The sequence below is a fragment of the Neomonachus schauinslandi genome, chromosome X, assembly GCF_002201575.2.
Source record: "Neomonachus schauinslandi chromosome X, ASM220157v2, whole genome shotgun sequence".
In the NCBI taxonomy this organism is placed as follows: Eukaryota; Metazoa; Chordata; class Mammalia; order Carnivora; family Phocidae; genus Neomonachus; species Neomonachus schauinslandi.
In genome coordinates, this window is record NC_058419.1 from 3,778,479 (window position 1) to 3,791,374 (window position 12,896).

Below are 12,896 nucleotides of genomic sequence, written 5' to 3' on the forward strand. Positions count from 1 at the left end.
TATAAGCACTTACAGGTTTTTGTGTGGACATAAGTTTTCAGTTCACTTGGAACTGTGGGTATGATTGCTGGGTCATATGGTTAAGTCGGTGTTTAACTTGGTGATAAACTGCCCAGCTGTCTGCTAAAGTGGCTGCACCATCTTGCTTTCCCATGAACAATGAATGAGAGTTCTTGTTGCTTCATGTCCTCATCAGCAATTGGAATTGTCAGCTCTTTTGGATTTGGGACATTCTAATAGGTAGGTAGGGGTATCTCATCATTTTTTCATTTTGTTTTAAAGATTTTATTTATTTATTTGAGAGAGAGAGCGTTGGGTGCACAAGCAAGGAGGAGAGAGAGAAGCAGGCTCCGCATTGAACAGGGAGCCCAATGTGAGACTCAGTCCCAGGATCCCGGGGTCATGACCTGGGCCGAAGGCAGACGCTTAACCGACTGAGCCACCCAGGTGCCCCCGTTTTTTCATTTGTATTTCCCTAATGAGAAGTGATGTTGAACATCTTTTTATATTCTTATTTTATTTTCTTTGGTGAAGTCTGTTCATATTTTTTGCCTTGTAAAAAAAATTGGGTTTTTTGCTTTTACAAGTTCTTTATATAATCTGGGTACAAGTCCTTTATCAGGTATATGATTTTGAAAATATCTTCTCCCAGTCTATGGCTGGGAAGAAATAAATTTCTTAAATAAATAAATGCTATTTATTTCTTTATAAAGGTCAGTTTATCAGGTTTTTTATGAATCATGCTTTGGTGTTTAAGAACAATCAAAGTCATGGAGATTTTTTTCCTATGTCTTCTAAAGGTGTTGCAGTTTTAGCTTGTATGTTTAGGTCTTTGCTGCTCCATTTTGAATTAATCCGTATATGGCGTGAGATAGGGGTCCAACTTTATTCTTTTGCACGTGGATATCCAATTGTGGCATTGTTTGCTGATTAGATTATCCTTTCCCCACTGAACTGTCTGGGCTCCCTTGGTGAAAACCCATTGACCATAAGGGTTAGGTTTTGTTCCTGGACTCAGTCTGCTCCATTGATCTATCCCTATGGCTGGCCTTCACCCAATAGCAGACTGTCTCTGCTGAGCATGTGCTCGGCTTCAGGGCAAGCAAGGCTCTGTGGAGAGTTTATTAAGCCCCCTGTGGTTGTCTTACCTCTCCACCTCCTTTTTAAATCCCTGGCAAGGTGACTGGTGGCTTGCTGGGGCTGAAGGAGCCGCTGGCTCTCCCTGTTTCCTCGCCACTGAGAGGCTGACGGTGCTCCAAGTCACACGGGCTTTTGTGGCCTGTCTACCCTTCCCCAGTCCCACTGGCTGCTGGAAGACCTTGGGGGCAGGGGGAGCAAGAGATACCCTGGACGCAGAGGCCACAGACTCCAGCTCTTCTCGCTGGAACTAAATCCGTTTCCTGACATGGCTGCCTCTGAATGTCCGGGGTTATAGCTGCTTTTTGAGGAGAGGATTTGTTGACCTCCTCACTCGGTCATGCCAGAAGTCCTCTCCCCTAGTATCATTTGAATTTAGAATCTTCTCTTTGCTTCCCCTCGAGCCCAGGTCCACATCCCCTCCCCTCTTGGGTCGTTACCTTAACCAGCTTTGGTCAGTCCTCTGTTTAAAACTATTGGGTACTAATGAAAAGACAAACAGCCCAGTTAAAAAAAACGAGCATTTAAAAAAAAAAAAAAAAGAGCATAAGATTTGAATGGACACTTTATATAGAAGGAAATTATATGAAGATGTTCAAAATCATTATTCATTGGGGAAATGCAAATTAAATCCACAACGAACTACCACAACGCATCCACCAGAGTGGCTAAAATTAGAAAGACTGACAGTACCAAATGTCGATGCAGATGTGGGTTAACTGAAACTCTCCTACATTGTTGGTGACAATGGAAAGCTGCTTAAAATAACTGAACATAGACCTACGCAGTGACTCAGCAGTCTCACTCCTATTCCAGAGAAATGAGAGCTTCTGTCCAAAAAAGACTTATAAAGAATATTCATAGCAGCTTTATTTATAATAGCAAAACAAAAACAAAAAACACTGGGAACAGCCCAACTACCAGCAGCAGAATGAATAGACAAATTGTGATATCTTTATATATTCATATGACAGAACGAATTGCCAATATAAAAACAGGGGTAAATATCAAAAATGTTATGCCGAGTGAAAGAAGTCAATGAAAAGAGAGTGCCTACTATATGAGCCCAACCATATGAAATTCTGATACTTGCAAAACTGATCTATAAAGTTAGAAACGAGGTCTGTGGCTCCCGGGGTTGGGATGTGGACAGGGGTTGATAGGGCAGGGACACGAGAGAACTTTCTGAGGTGACGGTGCTGTTATATATTTTGGTGGAGGTACGGGTTTCGCAGGGGGCTGCATCTGCCAAAACTTATCAAATAGTACACATAAGATTTGTGTACTTTACCATATGTAAATTTTATCTTAAAAAAGGGCATCCTAAGCAAATGTGGAACCGTAGGTCATAATACATTTAGGGGTGGTGTGCACGGATGTCTGTGACTGCCTTTGAAATGCGGCGTAGAAATAAGAGTGATGAATGGATGGAGGGACCGATGGACAGACGGACGGACATGTGATATAGCACATGGTGCCAAACACTATAGAATTCAGAGGGTGGATAGGAGTGTTCACTGTACAATGTTTTCAACTTTTTAGTATGTTTGAAATTTTTCTTAATTAAATATAGGGAAAAATTTTTAAAGAAGCCAAAAGACAAGCCTCTTTAATGGCTCCCCACCACCTACAGGATGATTTCAAGCCCCTTAGCCTGCCGAGCTGGCTGTCTGCCACGCGCTGTTCTTGCACCTGATGAATTCCCGCTCATTTCCCAGAGAGGGCTAAGCTCCCCATCCCTTGAGAGATGCCTCTAAGATCGGCTCCGCCACTCTGTGTCCCTCTGCGGCCCAGCCCAGGATGGCCCTCAGGCGCGACAGCCCCGTCCTGCCTTCATTGTCCTCGTCGAACCTCTGTCACCCTGCCGGCACAGGCTAGCCCACACTGTGCTGAGTGACGCACTTCCACTCCTGCTGGATTTGGCTTCCCAAAGGCAGGCGCCTCTTTTCTTGTGTACCCCTGGCACCCCAGTAAGTGTTTGCTGAAATGAGGGGGACTAAATGGAACAGACCCTCTCATGCATGCCTCCCCGTGAAGGGAAGGGTGACACGCTTGATGAGCTCGGCTGCTGGCCCTCTGGGCCACATTTGTCATGGGGTCATGGCCGTGAACTCTGTGATCTGGTCTGTGAACCCAGCTTTCCCCCAGCTGAGCTCCAAGGGGATTTCGTGAGAGGGGAGAGGACAAATAGGAAGCTTCCACTGGGCTGCAGGCCGGGTCCTCCAAGGAAGCCCCGACCTCGCCAATGCTCGTGTACTGGCCTAGGCTCTTTGTGAAGCGAGGGCTTTGCCTGATACTCCTCTGGCTCCTTGCATCTGTTCTTAGTTGGTAAAGGATCTGGGGATGGGAGGGGAGAGTGGGCCAGGGAGGGCGCCTAAAGGGATGGGTCACAGCCTTTCCATTCTTGGGGGGGTTCTCCTCAGAGATGGTCGTGGGGCAGCACCTGTTCAGTGTTCTGGCTGGAGAGTGAGCGTTCTCATCTCGGAGGTGGGGGATGGGGGAGATCCGCGCCTTCGAGACTTTCCGAGACAGTGAGGAATGGCATCCCCAGGGGTTAGCTGAGGCAGCCGGCTTCTGGACAGTTTTTTCAGTTTGACTTGACTTTGTATCCATGGGTCATTTGAAGCAAGTCCTTTTCCTTCTTTATTCATTTTTAATTTTTAATTTTTAATTTTGCATTTCTGCTGCTCATCTTCTTATAATGAAAATAAATTTATAAAAAATCTAAAAGTCCCAGCTGTGGCTGCTGGAAGACTAACATACTTACGAAAGTCCTTAAACACTTGAACATCCCCCCCCCCCGCCCCCAGCAGTTCTAGATAGAATCTCCCCACCGTTCGGCGACTCTCCGTGCCCTTGGCAAATCAGATGTGTCAGGCGCTCGCTGTGAGCCCTGGGCTGTGCTGTTGTCAGAGAAGGGTAAATACGTGCCTTGCATCCCTGCCTCCCAGGAACGTGCTTGTGGCGGCCTGAAGACTGACGTGTGCGCGCGGGTCCGTGCGTTGTTGTCTTTTGCATCTGAGGATGCACTGGATCTAGCGCTTCTGTTCACGACAGGGCACATTTAGGATTTCCTCGCGGACGAATGTGCGGACAGTGCTCGCCACAGCTGTAGGAGTTCTTCTAGCTAGGACAGTCACTGTAGTTTCTCTGGCATTCCGCATAGCGAGCTGGTTGTATAGGCTTCTGTTCTCAAAGCCAGTGGCAGCATGAGATATGCTGTTCAGGGGGATTTCTAGCACAAGAGAGGGCAACCCTGGTCTCTGGTATGTAAGCGTGGTGTATAATGTAATTGTGAACCCAGGAGGCAGGTAGGGATACCAAACGTACCGTCCTTGAAAATGAAGATCCTGCCAGCAGCGTGTGGAGTAGCTTCTTTGAGCTGTCCCTCCAGGTGTGGGACAATAGGGGCTGGTATGTTTGAAACATTTCTTATAAATTCTATGAAAGGACTCCTTTATTGTTTTACCATCTAGGAAGAATCACCAGTAATACTTCGGAGTATATGCTTGTAGTACTTTTTCTCTAGATAATATACATTTGTAAATATTTATTTTTATAAAAATGGGACCATGCTGCTTTTTTAAAACCAGTTTTTATTCAGTAACACCCTGACTATCTTTCTCGGTCATTAAAGAGTGCTCTAAAATACTGTGTTAATGAGTGCATGATGTTATACCATAATTTATTTAACCAGTTCCTATTTTGAGCGGTCTCTCCCTCCGGCTATTTACTGCTCTACACCGTGCGGTGATAAACCTCCTCAGAGCCAAATACACAAAACCCTCAGTGTTTGTCAGCTAAATTCCTAGATGTTGACTTGCTGGGTCACAGGAAGTATAAAGTTTTAATGATGCGACTCTTCAAGTGTACTGCCAAGTGGTATTCCCCTGAGGTACTGGTGTCCCCTCCTACCTGTCCTCACCTTCCCTGGGTATGCTAGTTTTGTAATCTTTGTAAATTTGATCAGTATAAAATGCTGTCCTGTTGACATTTGCATTTCTTGGACTACAAGAGAGGTGGAACACTTTTTACCTCTAGATCTTATTAGACCCTCTTAAAATATTGTGTTGAATTCCCTGTTCACATTCGTTGCCCATATTTTTTTTTTTTTTTCTTTTTACTGGAGTCTGCATCTTTTCTCGTCGACTTGTAAGGACTCCTTTTACATTAGGGATAATTAAACCCTTTCCATAAATTCCAAAAACATCTGCATTCATTAACTGGTAGACCTTTGGGTAGTTTCCACTTTTGGCTTGTGTGGATAACACCATCCTGTCTACATTTCATGTAACATTCTTGTAGCTCACGATCATACAGATTGTGAGGTTCAAGACTCGAGGTGAAAGAAAGGGGAGGTTGAATTGCTCAAACCTATCTGGAAATCTGCTGACATGAGCACATCAGCAGAGGACGCCTAGGAGAAGACTGCCCCTACCCTTGGCAGTGGCCACGTCCAGTGCAGCAGAAGGGACCACTGATGGGCCAGCACCATCAGACTCCGGATCCTCACAAGCGACCTCACTGCGGACCTGCTGGTGCACAAAGGACCCTGTGTCGTCCTCTCTGCTCGGTGCCCTCCAACGGCACTGACTGTGCTTTTGAAATAACCATTCATATCCAATCAGGGGTCTTTAACTCAAGGATTCATCCCTAAGTGGGAACATAACAAACCTCATTTTCTATCCCCCACACTCTTTAAAAAAAAAAAAAAATAGACTTTATTTTTCAGAGCAGTTTTAGGTTCACAGCAAAATTATGCTCCCCCCAGCCCCCGCCCCCCACCGTTACCAACACCCCCCACCAGAAGGGCGCATGTGTTACAGTCCATGAACCTGTGCATCCCCGGACTCCAATTGGTGAAGGAAGTGCCAGAGTTCATTGCTTCCAACATCCTAGAGCGGTTTCCCTTAAAAATCCTGGGTCCTGGGCATACAGCCCCCCTCCATGAATGAGCACTCTGCCCTGAGAAGAAGGGAGAGCCCAAGGCTAATGAATGTCCTGAAATGTTGCTCGTCAGGGTGCTGCTGTCTGGGGAGGTAAGTGTGTGTGTTGAGTTCTTTGCAGTTTTATCACGCTTACGGGTATAGACGCGTGTGACTGCCACCAGGGCCCCGATAAAGACCAGTTCTGACACCGAAGGGCCCTTTCAGAGTCAAGCCGTCTCCCCTGCCCCACCGCCCCAATCCCTGCCACCCACTGATCTGTTCCGGAGCCTTTCGAATTTCAAAATACTGGATCAGGGACTGCAGATCTCTCTGGATGGTGGAATTATGAGTTGTTCTTATGCTAGTCTTCCATCCTTTATCTTTTTGAAAAAAAAAAAAAAACAAAGTTCAATAGAAGCATTTTCTGCAATCAGATAAAGAATCGAGACTTCTGACCGGAGACAGTACATACATGAGCATCCAGAAGGAGGTTCGCCTGGCGTGGGTCCAGCTCTGCCACCTGCTGGCAAGTCCCTCACCTGCGAGCCTGCTCCCTCCCCTGGAAGATCAGGGTGCTAGGTGCACCTGCCTCTCCACGTTGCAAAGAATCCCATGTATGAAGAGCTGGGATAGAACATGCTCGGGGCACAGTCACTGTCATTTTACAAATAATGAGTTGTACCTGGTGGCCTGGGCTTTGCAGCTGATAGGCAGAAGGAAGCAGGTCCTGCCAGAGTCAGGTAGAAGCCCACTGGGGATTTACTGGAGGTGGGGGGTGCTGTGGCAGGGGTAGAATCGGGGTCAGTGAGTTGGGAAGAGGCTGCCCGCAAGCTGGGGGGTCACAGGCTCACGGTTTTTGTCCTTTTTCCAGGTGACGGTCGGTATGGCAGTGACGACTCTGAATCCGGTGGGTTTGTGTCCCGAGGAGACCTAGTGCCGGCCTTCCCCTGTTTCCAGGAGAGAGCCACCCGGCCAGCAGCAGAAGGATACAGTGATTTAAGAGAAGCATGAAAATCGGGGTCCCCGGGGAGGTGGCCCCATGGGAGCCTGCTGGCCTGAGAGGTGGAGATCCTTATGGAAAACCAGAAGCGCTTGGCAGATGCCCTAGATAGAAGTGGCTTTGCCCTGTCACACTCGCTTGGGGGTCGCGGGCGTTTGAAAGAGCTTAGCTCGGTGGCGAGAGGAGAGCCAGGTGCCTGAGGTGGTGTTGCGGGGCTGTTGGCCTGGTGCCGCGTCTCTTCACGTCTCCCCCTCTCCCCGCCCTTGCCCAGGAGTGTCGGCCGAGGCCAGCACCATCGCGGGTGTGGCCAGCGCCCTGGCCATGGCCCTGATCGGCGCGGTCTCCAGCTACATCTCCTACCAGCAGAAGAAGTTCTGCTTCAGCATCCAGCGTAAGTGCAACCGCCCCGTGGCCTCCAAACCAAGGGGCCAAGGCCTTTCAAGGGAGAGGGGCAGAAACGGGGGCACGATTCGGGTCCATTCCAGAGCCTGCCCCAGACCGACTCCTGAGTGGGCTTTCCGGGGTGGACAGGTTGAGGCCGAACCCAAGTGTAAACTGGTTGTGTTTCCGTGGGCAGCGCGGGGGACGCTGACGTCTGTGTCTCAGAGCGGGAGAGGGCCCGGGCTTGCCATTCGGCCTCAGGCCTCGCCTGCTCACACCGCCGGCCTCCTCGGGAGCTCAGGCAGGGGTCGGGGCTCTGAGAGCCAGCGCGCCGCCGCAACGATGAGGGCTGGCAAGGGGCAGAATGGGGGGGTTGCCCCTCCCACATGCTTCACGTGCAAAAGGTTGCTTTCATTTTATACTGTAGCCGAGCGCGTCTAAGCTGTAATTCGAACAGTGACAAAGCGAGCCCCATCTTGCCAGCCTGTGGGGACCCGGCGAGGGTGAGCAAGGAGGGCGCCCTCACCCGTTTCACCAGCACGGCTTTGATGTGTCACTGCTTGCTGACGCTGTCTCTAGGACTGGCGATTTTTAGTTCAAGTGAGGGCCTGGCTCAAGCCTGGTTTTCCTCTTTCCTGAAGCTTAGGAGCATCTCCTCTGAGGCTTCTCCTCCCTGCCCTTTCTCTGGGCCTTTGCCTGGAACCAACAAATGAGCCTGAGCCCCAGAATGCTTAGATGTGGGTAATGCGGAAGTCTCCACCTCTTTGTTCCTCTGGCTTCTCTTACTCTTGTACAGCGTTCTTGACCAGGGCCACCACATACGGTTACACAGGCTGTGCACGGTTCATGTTTCAGTACACAGTCTGCACAACTGTTCATGGTTGCCCCGCTTGAGATCCTATTGACCCACCTTGGACCCACAAGCTTGGCTGTAGAGTGGTGTGAACAGGTAGGTGTCAAGAAGGAGTATGGAACTGGAAGCTGGATTGTCCTTAGAGCTGTCTCTTGTCCTAGTTCAAAAGCAAACAGAGTGGCTTAAAATGACAGAATCTATTCTCTCACAGTTCTGGAGGCCAGAAGTCCACGATCGAGGCATCAGCAGGGTTTGTGCCTTCTGGAGGCTGTAGGGGAGGATCCTTCCTTGCCTCCTCCAGCTTCCGGTGGCTCTGGGTGTCCCTTGGCTTGTGGTCCCACCAATCTGATCTTTGCCTCTGGCTTCACATGGCCTTTTCCTGTGTCTGTGTGCCTTCTCCTCATCTCTTATAAGGACACTTGTCATCACAGGGTCCACCCTAAATCCAGGATGATCTCATCTTGAGATCCTTAATCACACTTGCAAAGATCTTTTTCCAAATAAGGTCACATCCATAGGTGGTAGGGGGCGGAGGACGTGGCCACGTCTCTGGGGGCCACCATTCCTGCAGTACGGCATCATCACCCTAACAGGGAGATGCTCATCATCCGTGCTGATCAAAGCTGGGCAGGGGGCTCATATGCCAGGGCACGGGGCTTGGAGCCATGAGGAGGCATGTTGGGTAACAGTTACAGTACGAACGGCTTCCCAGCCACTGCCGAGCGCTGGATGTGGGGTCCCGCCCTGAGACCTCTCCCATCAGCCCCAGGGCCCAGGTTCGAGGGCACCCTGACTTAATCGACAAGGAAACAGAGGTTCAGAGGACTGTTGAAAGAACAGTCCAGATGTGCCGGATCCACAGGGGAGCCTGAGGTCGGGACAGGGAGGGCAGAGCAGTGAAGAGACCGGAAGGGGCGGGCACCAAGTGAAGTGAAAATACCTGATTTTCACACTTGTTTTCTTTTTTTTTTTTTTTTTTTTAAAAGATTTTTTTTTTTTTTTTGACAGAGAGAGACACAGCGAGAGAGGGAACACAAGCAGGGGGAGTGGGAGAGGGAGAAGCAGGCTCCCCGCAGAGCAGGGAGCCCGATGTGGGACTCGATCCCAGGACCCTGGGATCATGACCTGAGCCGAAGGCAGTCGCTCAACCAACTGAGCCACCCAGGCGCCCCCCACACTTGTTTTCTAAAACAGGTGTGAGGCTTTGCAAATTGGATTAGCAGGCAAAGCCAAAGAAAACATGAGACTGTGATGGCCTTGGCATATAGAGTTGAACGATTTATGTGATACTTGAGGGAGAATAAACCGAAGAGAGGGGGTGTTGACAGCTGCGAGCTGTGAGCGAGTCTGCGAGAGGACCTGGTTCTGCCGCCTGAGGGCAGCCTGGAGGTGGCGGCCAGTCTGCTGGTGGGGGAGGCAGGTGTGCCCCCCTCCTGCTGCAGACTTCACACCACACCTGCTGGCCCCACGCCCCCTCAGCCTCTGGAATCTCACTGTCGCTCCGTCCCCCTCCTTGTCCCCCACTTGCCCCTCCGTCTATCAAGGATGTCCTTGTTGTTGCTGAACCCACGCTGTCCTGAGTCCCTTCCCTGGACACGCTCATGCAAGCATGGTCCTCACACAGAAGGGAACCGAGTGTGGCGTATGCCCCAGATTTAAAGACCTCCCTTCCGTACCCACCCCTGCGTTATCAGCAGTCTTCAGAACTTGTCAGTAGTCTCCGCTCCTGTCTCCGAGCCCTCTCGCGTGAGTGGGTTCCCCCTCCCAGCGTTGGTGCCCCGTGCACAGGCCTGCCCTGGGGCCGCACCTCTCCATCAGCACGGCCACAGGCCTCTGCCTGTCCGGGGCCAGGTCTCCCCATCCTCCCATCGGGATGGTTCCGTCAGCCTCCCGCCTGCCCCACTCTCCCCCATACTCCTCTCTGCTCGGAGCAGCCAGAGGGACGGCTCCGCCTGGGCCTCGCACGTTCCCCACTGCCTTGCTGGTCCTGGTCTAGACGCTAAGCTTGGCCATTCAAAGCCCTTCCTGGTTTGGCTCCAACCACGCCAGCAGCCCCTGTCCCCAGAAGCCATACTCCCTCCCCGAGCATGCCGTCCTCTCTCCGCTGGCCTTCTTCTCACCTAGCTGAGCTCATCTGCTCATCCTTGGGCCTGGGGCACCCTCCCGGGAAGCCTTCCTGCCCTCCCGCCCATGGGACTTGCTGGATGCTGAGGCTGCGTGCTGCCACAGCGCCCCCTGCCGGCCGGGCCTGGAGCCCGCGGGGCCGCGTTGGGCTGGGTTCCTGCGTCTGTGACCGCCCACCGCCCCCGCGTCGCGCCCGGGACTGGCAGCTCCGTGGGGGACCATGTGTGCTTCATCCACGGATGTGTCCCTGGCACCCAGGTCGGAATCGGGAGGAGCCCCATGGATGTTTGTGGAGCAGCTAAGCCCCCTGAGAAGCTGGGGTCGGGACTTCCCATCCTACCCTTTCTGCCAGGCCTCTGCCCAGAGTGGCCACGGCCAGCACCACATGGAGGTGACAGAAGGCAGAGCAGAACCTGCTCTGCATCCCATGCACCCGGAAGCCCCAGGGAGATGGGGCGTGGCTGCCGGGGTTGGGCGGCGGGGGGGGGGCTTTGGGGGCCCTCTGCTTTCTGTCTCTGCCCTCAGTGACGAAGTCACAGTGTGACAGGGTCAGTGCATCTCGCAGAAAGCCCCTGTGGTCTGTTGCCAGGGACTAACTTCTTACTCCAGGGTCCTAAGCTTTGTGTCTTGCCTTCAGATGCAGCAGAAGGTCAAGGTAATGACATGCTTCGACTTACTCATTTTCCTCTTCTGCTTTGGCCACAATACATCATTGTCCATCCTCCCCACCCGCTGTTCTTGCTCCTCGTCCCTGCCCTCCACCCCGAGCCCTTTCCTGGCCCTCACCGACTTGGCTGTGACCACCACCATCTTTAGCTCACTCTGCTGTCTTCTGTCTCTGGGCCCCGCGCGGCTGGGGTGGGGGGTCCTGTCTAGGAGGCCGAGGCCCGCTGAGTGCTTGCCAGGCTGGCAGGGGGCAGCGATCGGGAGGCTCGGGGGCATCTCCCAGCCCCCGGCCCTCGGGCAGGAACCGCTTCCGCTGGCTCCCTCACAGGCCTTGCCCCACACGGGGGCAGCCACCCCTGCCAGCGAGCAATGCCCACCTTCTTCCTGGGCCCGTCTGGTGTCTACCTTGAGCTCGAAAGCACCAGGGCGGGCAGGCATCCTTTCCTAGGTGCGGGGAGCCTGGATGTAGCCCCGGGTGGCAGAGGGACTTCATCTGTGCCTGCTCAGTCATTTGGTTGCTGAGAACTGTGGCCCGATTTTCCCACAGGCCCAAGGGCTCTGATAAGGCTTCCAGCTGTCTGCTTACCCAGGGCTATGACGCGGACTCTGGACTCCCCCTAAGTAGCAGCAGGCTGGGGTCCGCTCGGAGTCCCGGGTGCTCGGTGACCTGAGAGCCGGCAGGCAGAGGAAGCTTTGAGAGTCCCGGAGCCCCTCTTGGAAGTCAGTGGGGGGTGGGGGGACGCCCATCTAAGGGACCAGAGCAGCTCCCCGGGCGCTGGGCCCTCCGCGGCGTGCGCACAGCGCTTCTTGCCAGCGGCCCGAAGGGGCAGGTGTGGCCGGGACGCGGCAGGACGCTTTGCCGGCCTCTCTGCCCTGAAGCCCGTTCTGCCCTCCGCCCCTCTCCACCCCGCCTCTGTCTGTCCCTTGTGCGGCCAGCGCAGCGCTTGGCTCCCTCCACCTCGCTGGACCCTGGGCTGGCATGCGGACTCATGGGTGGTGCTGAGCCTGCTGTCTGGGCCCCTGTCTCCCGGGTGGTGGCACCTGCCCCAGGGGGGTACGGGGCCGAGGCCTTTGCTGTGCGTCCTCTGAGGACCATGACGAGAACCCCTGGGCTTGGTCAGGGGCCCTTCGGTTCTGTGTGCGTCACCACCTCTGCTCTTTGCCCTTTGCAGAGGGGCTGAACGCAGACTACGTGAAGAGAGAGAACCTGGAAGCCGTTGTGTGTGAGGAACCCCAAGGTGAGGCCTCACGGGCCCTCGTTTCTTGCTGCAGGGCTGCTAGTCGGTGGGCCCCGTGCTAAGCGGAACGGTGCTCGGGAAGCCCAGAGGCGTCTGTTTCTAGAATGTCCAGCCAGAGCAAGTGGCTGCTGGGGCCCAGGGCTCACTGCACCCTGCCCTTGAGCCAGATTCCAGCTTCCTGACCCCAGGGGCCATGACCAGGGCGGTCTGGTGGCCGGCGAAGCGCTTCCGTGCGCTGCGGGGCCTCTACTCCCTGTGGCGGGGGAAACCGATGTGGCCCAGACAGACGCCCGCCCAGCTGGGGGGAAGCCTTGAAATTAGGCCCGGGACTTTCCGTTTTGAAGACCGCCCAAAGGCAAGAGGGACTCGGCTAAAACAGCCTCTTCTCAGAGCCCTTGCCCCTCCGCCGCCCCCCCGCCCCCCGCCCCCCGTGCCTCTCCCTTCTGCGGGTGGGCACTTTCCGAGGGCCCTTGGAGGCCGGGTGAGGACAGGCAGGAGGAGGCAGGGAGGCCGGGCAGCCGGGCTGTTGTCCCTGGAGCCGAAAGCCGCAGCGGGGCCAGGCCCGTCGC

At 53.5% G+C, this 12,896-nt stretch overlaps 1 protein-coding gene across 3 annotated transcripts in view; it reads left to right on the plus strand.

Moving 5' to 3' along the window:
* CD99L2 (CD99 molecule like 2) overlaps window positions 1-12,896 on the plus strand; it is a 93,394-nt gene that overhangs the window by 79,058 nt on the left and 1,440 nt on the right. For 2 of the 3 annotated variants that reach the window (XM_044911728.1, XM_044911730.1), the window contains 4 exons: window positions 3,175-3,180; window positions 6,937-6,972; window positions 7,337-7,456; window positions 12,262-12,327. In XM_044911728.1, the coding sequence (XP_044767663.1) occupies window positions 3,175-3,180; window positions 6,937-6,972; window positions 7,337-7,456; window positions 12,262-12,327 (228 nt within the window). The remainder of the gene's footprint in view (window positions 1-3,174; window positions 3,181-6,936; window positions 6,973-7,336; window positions 7,457-12,261; window positions 12,328-12,896) is intronic. The other variant, XM_044911729.1, reaches the window with a different exon arrangement.